At 37.5% G+C, this 10,761-nt stretch overlaps 1 protein-coding gene across 1 annotated transcript; it reads left to right on the forward strand.

The window, feature by feature from the left end:
• The first annotated feature begins 1,320 nt into the window (after positions 1-1,320).
• Positions 1,321-8,745, forward strand: LOC137731593 (pumilio homolog 6, chloroplastic-like). Its single transcript, XM_068470749.1, has 10 exons — positions 1,321-1,459; positions 2,464-3,139; positions 3,432-4,714; positions 4,796-4,937; positions 5,046-5,153; positions 5,970-6,182; positions 6,292-6,402; positions 7,215-7,409; positions 7,568-7,739; positions 8,307-8,745. The coding sequence occupies exons 2-10, from the start codon at positions 2,507-2,509 to the stop codon at positions 8,318-8,320; spliced, it is 2,871 nt and encodes a 956-aa protein (XP_068326850.1). The 5' UTR covers positions 1,321-1,459; positions 2,464-2,506; the 3' UTR covers positions 8,321-8,745.
• The last annotated feature ends 2,016 nt before the right edge of the window (positions 8,746-10,761 follow it).

The following is a 10,761-nucleotide window of genomic DNA, read 5'->3' on the forward strand; positions in this document are numbered from 1 at the left end:
GGGCTTCCGGCTTTATATAGTAGTATAGATAAGTAGGAATGATAATTTTGTGGATGACCCATTAACTCGAGACTAAACGATACAAAATAATAGGTTCCGAGTCGATACGTTAATGATTGACGATACTAAGTCACCCTTTAAGAACCGATTAACGAGTCGGGTTATTATCGGGTCATTCATTAAAAATCCAATAAGATATCATTTTTCAGATCTAGACATTAGGTATAATAATTTCTTGTATAGTCTTATCCCGACACGACCTTTTAATGAATCAGGTTGTTATTGGATCACATGTTAGCGTTAAGATAACGAGTTTAACACGACATAACCCATAAAGATAACGAGTATAACATGAAAACAATACGAACACAACAAATAAGACACATTTGCTATACCTAATTAAAGCATACATTTTTGTTTGTCCATTCTCCGTGCCACTTCAAGTCAACCAAACCCATAACCCCACCAATAATTGTTAGTGTTTAAACTTTTTTTTTTTTTTTGAACAAATGATATTATCTACACTAAGAGGGAAGGTTTAGCTTAGCTTCACAATGTGCTAGCAATAATATGGTTCAAATTCGCCTTTGACAAAATTCAAATCTAAGACTTCTCACTTACAATACTACTAGACCGTAGTACTAAGTGACTGTTAATGTTTATACTTTAAAATTTGTTTTTTCTTCATACTACTAGACTGTAATAGTAAGTGAATGTTTATACTTTAAAAATTAATTTTTCTTTGGAACTCTAGTATGTCCCTAATAAGAGTATTTTAATCTCCAATGCATTTGGTAGATTCAGTTTATTTACCTCGATTCTTTAAAAGTTTAATTATAGAAAAATCTTCATTTATCTTCATAATTTATTCTTAGTTGTGGTGTCATTTCTCATTACAAAATAATTTCAATTATTATTATTATTTTTAAAATTCTTGAGCTTAAAGTGATTTTTCATGTAATACAGACATTGAATAGTGGAAAAAAATCATCACTCGAAAGAGGAACAGAAATAAAAATGATTTGAAATGGTAATTAGTGAAAACCGTATCTGAAATTAGCCACTTTTTTTTTTTTTACTAAAAGAAAGAGATCTTTAACCATTTAGTACTAAGGTCTAGTAACAGTCTTTTTCATTTGTAAATGATAGGTCTTGAGTTCGATTCTTACCAGTGAATTTGAACTACATTATTACTAACTTATTGCGAAACTAAATCTATTTTCTTTTCTTTATTTAAAAAAGAAAAAGAAAAAAAAGAAACCTTTAAATTGTAAATACCCGCTGAAACGAGCCAAATACATCATTTTTTTCAGTAGACCCATCGGATAGGAATAGGAGGGGGCCAGTGCATCTCCCTCTCGCTCTCTCCCTCTCTCTCTCTCTCTCCCCTCCCGAATAGAATCTAGGGTTTGTTTGCAACGGTGAATCTTTCCTTTCCCGTCAGCTGCTGGTATTACTGGTAAGGGAATCTCTAACGTTTCACCCAAACTTTCCTGTCACAGAGAAAGTCCACCTAGGGTTTTCAAAACTCAACTCTCTCTGTCTCTGTATTTCTACTTAGTCTCCAGTTATTTTTCTGAATTTAAATGCTTGGATTGTAATGGGTTTTTTCTACTCTTCCATTTCTATCTGTTTGAATGGTTGCTGCTGTAAAGTGTGGGGTTTTCACATGGTTTTGGCTGGGTAATATGCTGCTGGGGCTTTGCTTCTTTTGCTCCTTTTCATTCATGTATGATATTTAAGATCGTTATCTGCTGGTCCAAGCACTCACTTGCAATGACGTTTCAGAATTATTATTTTTTTGCTGATATTTGGAAGTGAAGAACAAAATTGAAAAGGGTAGAAACCTATTGAGCATACAGTCTATTTGTCTAGGACTATTTGAGAAAAGGTGGATATGAAGACCGATGAAGCGATTATATGATTGAGAATTTGTTAATACCTCTGCTTCTTTAGGACAACATATTTTCTTGGACATTATGTTTGGATGAAGAAATTTAAGATTACTAAGGAATTTTAAAATGACGGAAATTGGAATGACGGGATTTTATTTCCTAGTATTTGTGAATTTTCTTGTTTGGTTAACTTAAAAAGAACAATGGAATTGAATACGGAATATGTTATTTTTAAACTCTTAATCATAGAAATTAGGAAATGACACCTATTTACATGGAATTTAAACTTGGGAATTGGAGGTCCCAAATTCCAAATTTTTTTCCACACGGAAATTCTAAATTTCCATGTTAATGAATCCTAACAAGGGAATTATCAATTTATAAATTTCGAGTTTAATCTAAATTCCAAGTTTATTTCCCTCATCCAAACATAGTAGTGAATTTCTCCACAAATCATATGCTGCTTAAGGACTAGGGGGTCCTTGTCACCTTTCTAGTTACTTTGCATCTTGTCTTGCTCTTTCCCCCATATTCTGACTGAAATGCCCCTTATATCTTGGATTTTCAGGGAGCATGTGAGGTTCCTTATACTATCATACTAAGAAGGGGGCATGTTATTTTCTGATAGCATGGCGACAGAAAGTCCAATAAGAATGTCAGAAACTAGTGCAAAATGGGCGCCTCATAAGAAGACTGCTATGGCAGCAGAGGAGTTGAAATTGCTTCTCAGGGGCCATAAGTTTAAAAGCAGCAGACAGGATATTTCTCCTAATCGAAGTGGAAGTGCACCCCCAAGTATGGAGGGTTCGTTTTTGGCCATCAATGACCTTCTATCCCAGCAGGACACTAGCATGAATGGAAGCTTGGCAAGTCTAAGTAGTGTTATTGAAAGGTGTGAGACTGAGGAACAATTACGGGCTGATCCAGCTTATTTGGCATATTATTGTGCCAATGTCAATTTGAATCCTAGACTTCCTCGTCCACTTATTTCTTGGGAGAATCGACGTCTGGCACGCCATATTGGTAGTTTCAGCCAGAACTGGGGACCTGAAGATTGCAGTGGCAATTTTCTGTTGCATGTGTCTCAAGGATCACTTCCTACACACAAGGAAGAATCTGAGGATGATCAGTCTTCCCAACACGTTTCTAATGATTGGGTAGATCAGACAAGTGAAGTTTGGTCCGGTGAGGGTGCAGCATCATTTATTGACCACCAACACCAAAATGCGAGTGATTTAATACAGGTTAGAACTCGATACCTTGACATTTTACTCAACAAGGTGCATATATTCCTATTTATGATTACCTTGAGAATTTCATTCTTGTTTATTTTTAGTTGGGTTGTAATGTCTGAAATATTTCTCTTAAAGAATAGCTTCTATTGTCCAAATGAACTTAAAATTTTGCCCATATTTTGAATCCAGAAAAAAATTACTGTTGGAGAAACTCAGGAGTTGTTGTCAGTAAAGTAGTCACCAGTTGTTTTTTCCTTACCATATCATGGTTTGTAAATGTAACTTATCTTTTTACTTTCAGGAAGATTTTGGAGGCTCTGCACCACCTGTACCTAATCACTCTCATACATTGGGCAATGGAATACCTGAGGAATTCATTGATCACAGTAGTGATTCCAGTTCCTTGCATGATCCTGTTATTAATGCGACAACCACCATTAGGCCCAGCGTGGGTGCAGATACTGCCGATGCTACAGAACTTTCACCAAATGATAATTCCTCGCCAACTTCTGTTTCCAGGAGCACGGCTGTTAATGATGCATGTGTTGCGGTCATTGAACCTGAAATGAAGGCTCTTAACATATCGGACTTGATAGAGAATCAAAAGAAACACGAACAATGGGAGCGCAGTTGCCAGAATCATTTCTTGCAGCAGCAGGCTCAGCAACAAAACAATTTTTGTCAAGTTCAAAGTGGCAAGAAGCAAATAACTTCTCAAGGAACTGACAGTACATATATTAGCATGGATCAGCATCTCCATAATACATCCAAGTTTGCGGCGGATGTACAACCAGTTCTTCAGACATCTGGGTTCACACCACCACTATATGCAACTGCAGCAGCCTACGTGAATTCAGCTAATCCATATTACTCAAATATTCAAGGACCAGGCTTTCTCCCTCCACAGTATGTTGGCGGATATATGAATCCTACTGCTTTTTCTCCATATATTGGTGGATACCATCCTCCGGTTGCTGTCCCTGTGGTTGTTGATGGAACTGTGGGTCCAAGCTTGAATGCTCGAACATCTGGGGTTGCAACTGCGGGCATCCTTTCACCTGGTGCTGATATGCAACATTCAAGCAAGTTCTATGGTCAACTTGGATATCCGCTGCAATCTTCTTTTTCTGAATCTATGTACATGCAATACCATCAACGGCCTTTTGTGGAGTCGTATGGTGTTCCTAGCCAATTTGATCCATCGGCATCAAGAGGTGGTGTTGACTCAAAGAAAGTGTCCAGTCATGGTACTTATTTGGATGAACACAAAAGCCAACATCAGAGAATTGGAAACATGGGGAATTTGAACCCTCAGAGAGGAGGGTCAGTGACTTCTAACTATTTTGGAAGTGCACCAAATGTTGGTATTTTAATGCAGTATCCAACCCCTCCCCTTACTAGTCCAGTTTCGCCAGTACCACCCATAGGTTCAGGCAGAAATACTGGCTTGTATGCATGGCCAGGGCACAGAGGCTTTGAGAGTTATGACGACCCCAAGATTTATAATTTCCTTGAAGAGTTGAAATCTGGCAAAGGCCGCAGATTTGAGCTATCTGATATCACAGGACATATTGTTGAATTCAGGTACTTTGTTTGTGCTCAAGTTGTTGATTTCATTATTAATTGTTTGGAACAAGTAAGTCATCGTGAATTTTTCAATTTCAGTGCTGATCAACATGGGAGTAGATTTATTCAGCAGAAGTTGGAAAACTGTAGTGTTGAAGAGAAGGCTTCTGTATTCAAAGAAGTTGTCCCGCATGCTTCTAAACTAATGACTGATGTTTTCGGTAACTATGTGATTCAGAAGGTATGTTCTAAGTTTTGTTTTGTTTTGTGTTTTTATTTTATTTTATCTCTCTCTGTAATGTCAAGGTTCATGCCATTTTATTAATTTCAACTTCGTTTGTTATTTCAGTTTCTTGAGTATGGAACCCCTCAGCAGAGGAAGGAACTTGCCAATCAACTTTTAGGTCAAATTTTGCCCTTAAGTTTGCAGATGTATGGCTGTCGTGTAATCCAAAAGGTATGAGAGGGTGATAAGGTGTTGCAGATTGTGTGCGAATGAACTTCATGTGGCACGTTCATGTTTGATGATTTGCAATTTTATAATACAGCTCATCTTTTCGCTTTTATTTTTTATTTCATTGTGTGCGGGTGGTCTAGAACAGTTTTAAAGGGGTCTAATTGTATTGAATTGACTGATAGCTTATCTTGACTTGTCTGGAAATTATGCTAAATTTTAGCTCTGTATTGTTGAGATGTTTATGCTATACATATAGATGTATTTGGAGGTGCTGAATAGGTTTTTGATACCAAGTAGTATTACCAGTGATGTTTGAAAGTACAAAACTGAATGCAGAGATTTGTGGGTGTAATTGCTTATATTTCTGATTTTTTTAGATAACATTTATTATTTATCTTTTCCAACATCAAATATTTGTTTATCAATATTGCTATTTTTGCAACAGCAGTATTATGGCTTTTGCCTTCGTTGTATTGTATTGTGTTTTATGTTTTATAAGAACCTTTTATTGTAGTTATTGGCTCATGAAAGAGTCGATGCACTTTATTCTTTTATGTCTGACTTGTTCTATCTCCTTGCATCTTCTTTAATTTTTCTGAGATGGGGCTGAGGAGTGTAGATGCTTTAATATTCTTTTTAGAATAGTGCACCCATTGACAAGCTGCTAACGATATTTGCCATAATGACATGGTCTGTTTCTTAAAAAAGTGTTAACAGTAATTGGAAGCAATGTGTATTACATAATTGCCTTCCCAGCTTAGTGTTCTTGGTTCAATAATAATATGCCTATGTCATTTATTGTTACGGTGGGTACAGGCACTTGAGGTTATTAAACTTGAACAGAAAGTGCAGCTTGTACATGAGCTGGATGGGCATATTTTGAGATGTGTTCGTGATCAAAATGGAAACCATGTCATACAAAAGTGCATTGAGAGCATTCCTACAGAAAAAATTGGGTTTATAATCTCTGCTTTCCGTGGTCAAGTTCCAACACTTTCAATCCATCCTTATGGCTGTCGTGTTATACAGGTATCACTAAACTTGAGGGGTTGGAGCACTTCTCTTCCCCTTTGCCACCCTTCCTTTGGTTACCAGACAAAAGATGAACTTGTTTCTCTGTTTTTTGGTTTTGCTGTAGAGAGTTCTGGAGCATTGTACGGATGAGCTGCAATGCCAGTTTATAGTTGACGAGATATTGGAGTCTGTTGCTGGTCTTGCCCAGGACCAGTATGGCAACTATGTCACACAGGTTTGTATTGGACTCTCTACTATGATTACTATCCATTATGAATTTATGACACATAGTCTCACGCTGAAGAACTAATGTGCCTTGCTGAACATTTAATTTATGCATACTGGAACTCAGTCGACGTCTTAGTGGTCATACTTAATACAGTGGTATTACGTATAGGTATCACAGTCACACGTATGTCATGAGAAGATTTGCCCTCTTATAGGATGAGGATAGCCATAAGGTACTAGCAATTCAAAATCTCTTATGTGTTTGGCTCAAGCAGTAAATGGTGTAGTTAATTGATGGAGGAAATTTCTTTGAAAGAGGCATGGATTTGTGGAGAAACAGGCATCCAATAGTGAGAATAACTCAGATGGCATAAATTTTTATTGGAAAGGCATGACTCCAGAAGTTGACTAGCTGTTTTGCAATAGAAGAGGGCTTGTAGTTCAGTGTGTCACTGTCTACACCAGAAGTTGTCCAGAAATTGCCTTCGACACACCTACTTACACTGTTAGGCACACATGTTTTTAGTAGAATGACACGAGAGAGGTGTTGAAAAACCATCTCACTCATTCCTATTTGGTTCTCCTAACCTCATGACTTTGTAGGTATACATGTACATGTTTAGCCTTTTTTTCTGTCCTAATAGTTGAATGTTGACACGTATATTTCGTGTCCTATATGTGCAACACTTCTTTCCAACTATATTTCTGATGTGCTTTATGCTTCCTAGTTACAACTACATATTTCATTATCTCTATATACATGTGATTGATCTTTCATCATTTGTTTGGCTAATGAATTTTTTTTTTTATGCTTGACAGCATGTATTGGAGAGGGGAAAACCTAATGAAAGAAGGAAAATTATTAACAAGTTGTCGGGTCATTTTGTACCGCTGAGCCAGCACAAGTTTGCTTCAAATGTTGTTGAGAAATGTTTGGAGTATGGTGGTGCAGCGGAACGAGAACTGTTAATTAGTGAGATTGTTGGGCATAATGAAGGAAATGATAATTTGTTGGTATGAGGAATTCTTCATTGACCCTTTAGTCCTAGAGGAAAAATCCATTAGTTGTGTTATTTACGTGTATATGCACACACATATGCCAATTTATAGTTTACAAAGCAGCACAAGTTCATTTGAAGCTTTGCTTAACCTCCATTTCTTTTTTGTCCTAGGTAATGATGAAGGACCAATATGCAAATTATGTGGTGCAGAAGACTCTCGAAATCTGTACTGATAGTCAACGGGTGTTATTAATTAATCGTATAAGGGGCCATACAAACACATTGAAGAAGTACACTTACGGGAAGCACATCGTAGCTCGGTTTGAGCAGCTATTTGGTGAAGGTGTGTATTCTTAAACTCTATATCACTGTTGGTGTACTGTATAATGATTACTGCTGCATGGATTTGAATATGGAATACGCATGTTGAGCACTCTACTAACTTGGAGAGGTGGAAATGACCAAAATGTGGTTGAAGTAGCTTCAACTACATTTGAAATCTCTTTTCTGTTATTTAATTTTTTTTTCTTCTGAAAATTAGAGAAAACATCCAAACAATTATCAGTTTTATAAAAAGAAAAACACTTCAAAAAATCAATCAGAGAAAAAACCCTTCGACCATCCACTTGTCACGTTCTAATTGAATCTAAAATGGAAAATTTGGTGCCTTCTTCCATTGCAAAGTGAGAAGGTGGTTTTTCCAAAGTATTGGCTTTTTGAAGTGTTCTTCGGTAAAGTGTAATATTATTAGGGGCTTGTATGTCCTCTTTAGTTGATCATATGGCAAGAAATGGATGGTTGAAAGAGGAAATGACAGGGAAACATATTTGGCGTGCCTCATTTTGCAAACACAATCTCACAAGTATTTTCGGTTATTTGAACCATACGCTTGTTTTTCTTTGGCCTGCAGAAAATCTATCATGATCGTGATGGCAACAAAGGGAAAATGTCCAAGTACCTTCAATGAATCGGTGGTTTGTCAATGCATACAGGGAATGTGCACCCAGTTGAAACTGAGGAGAATAGCATGAGATTGGTTTACTGTGGCACCCTGTTCGTTGGAGCTGTAGCTTGGCTGTGTAGCCTCAGTAAGAACCAAAGTTGTCATGTGGCTTCATGTGCAATTCGACCATCAATAAGAGAGGGTTGATGTTTTGTAGGTAGGGGTCCGTCGGGTTGGTAGTTGCAAGTAAATATATGTTTTATGGTGAAGCAGTATATACTTAAGTACTCTTAGGATGATTTGATTGCGATACAATTCAGTGGGAATAGTAATTGGTAGGAAAACTTGATGGTGTAAATCTATTTAGCACGTTAGTTGTTGCAATGGTGTGGTTATTCATGAAAAATTAGAGGCGTTTTGATTCAAAGTACCATGTTTTGTGACCACCCCTGCAAGCATAAGGTTCATTCTGACTCCTTTAACAAACTCATACCTCATCTTTTAAATATTACAATGTCTTGCATCAACTTACGGTTCATTGCAATATCAGACTGTTGTTAAGTTTTCTTTCAATTTGACTGTTAAATGATGACATGATTGGCACAAGGTCCACTCCCTAGTCCAATTTTTTTTTTTAAAGGACAAATTACATTTTACTACCTGAACTATGGGTATAACAAACCCATACCTTATCTTTTGAACATTGCAATGTCATACATCAACTTACGAATTTGTTGCAATGTTAGACCTTGTTTCCTTGTCCGTCTATTTGTCTATTAACTACCCTCACCCACAGAAACTCCATATTGCTGACTTGTACATGGGGAAGTGTAGCTAATCCCATTCGCTAAATGTATCCTATTTGCTGAACCAACGAGTACGGATACTGACGTGATTGTTGAACTGAGTAGTGCAGCTTCGTTTGGTCTTTACTCAAATTCAGATTCACGTTCACGTTCATATCTGTTCTCTCTTTCTTCACTGCAGACTGCTCATCACTTGAGAATCATTTCGTCCCCGACTTTTCTTCTGTTTCGGCTTTCTCTTCGCTTCCTACTTTTTCAACGCCTACATCTCCCACTTCATCTGTGAATTCAGAAGTGCGCTCTTCGGCTTTGATGACTCGATTGGCGACGGAGACGGCTCGTTCGGTTAGGATGACACCCTTTGGTGCTCGTACTCTCTCAGATCTACGTTGAATCCGTTAGCCAACTTCGATTTCTCTAAGTTTCAAAAAATGTCGTCGATTAACAGCCCCAAATTTGGCTTAACCTCTTCTTACATTTAACTTTGAAAATCTTTAGGGTTTTTTGGGTTCAGATTTTCCGAGGGGGAGAAAAAGGGGAAAGGGAAACAGTTGGAGACTAGGGGTGGGCACAGTGCGGTTCGATGTGGTTTCGAGTGAAACCGCAACCAAAATCGAAACTTTTTGCGGTGCAGTTCGGTGCAGTTTTGAAGCCAAAACTGAAATGAAAGCAAACCGTTTGGTTCGATTCGGTGCGTTTTCAAATGGTTTCAGTTCAGTTTTTGAGAAAAAAAATGTACAATTTAAAATATACACCTATTTGCAGGTTTTTAATGCACTACCAGCACCCTGCAACTGCAATATACTTCTCTCTCTCTCTCTCTCTCTCTCTCTCTCTCTCTCTCTCTCTCTCTCTCTCTCTCTCTCTCTCTCTCTCTCTCTCTCTCTCTCTCTCTCTCTCTCTCTCTCTCTCTCTCTCTCTCTCTCTCTCTCTCTCTCTCTCTCTCTCTCTCTCTCTCTCTCTCTTTTCCTTAAATATTGATCCATGACATCCCCAATTTTCTTTTCATTGCTTTCACTACACCCTTTGCCCTCAATTTCACCATCATGATTATCAATATATATATCCTCCTGAGCAGTCAATCTTCTTCAACTTCTTTGTTTTCTTCATTTGCTAAATAGTTCTATATAGTTGATGCAACATGTAGGGAAAATATAGTGTTTTGCATATATATAATTACCTTATTGAAATAGTTACTGTGATGTTGGCCCGGTTTCACTCAGAGAAGAAGATTGTTTACTGTTGCATCTGCATGTACGTAGGAAAGTACATTGTGGTTGGTCTCCTGAATCTGATTGAGCCACACCAATATCGTTATGAATGAGGACAGGAACTTTCTAATGCACTGGGTTGACTTTGAGAAGCAAAGGGCTCGTTTTTTTGGGAGAAGATGTTCTTCTTCCAAATAGAGGTAATGAACTCCCTTCTCTGCCAAAGCAATTTTCACTCTCATGACATAATGACTTGTCCAGAATCCCACGAGTGCAGCAAAAACAGCAACAACAATGTAGCAAAAACATTCAATATATGGTGCAGTTTTGGTTTTGGTTTCGGTGTGGTTTTGAAAACCCAAAACCGAAACCAAACCGTTTTATTTGCCACGGTTCGATTTCAAA

This window comes from Pyrus communis, chromosome 4 (assembly GCF_963583255.1).
Source record: "Pyrus communis chromosome 4, drPyrComm1.1, whole genome shotgun sequence".
In the NCBI taxonomy this organism is placed as follows: Eukaryota; Viridiplantae; Streptophyta; class Magnoliopsida; order Rosales; family Rosaceae; genus Pyrus; species Pyrus communis.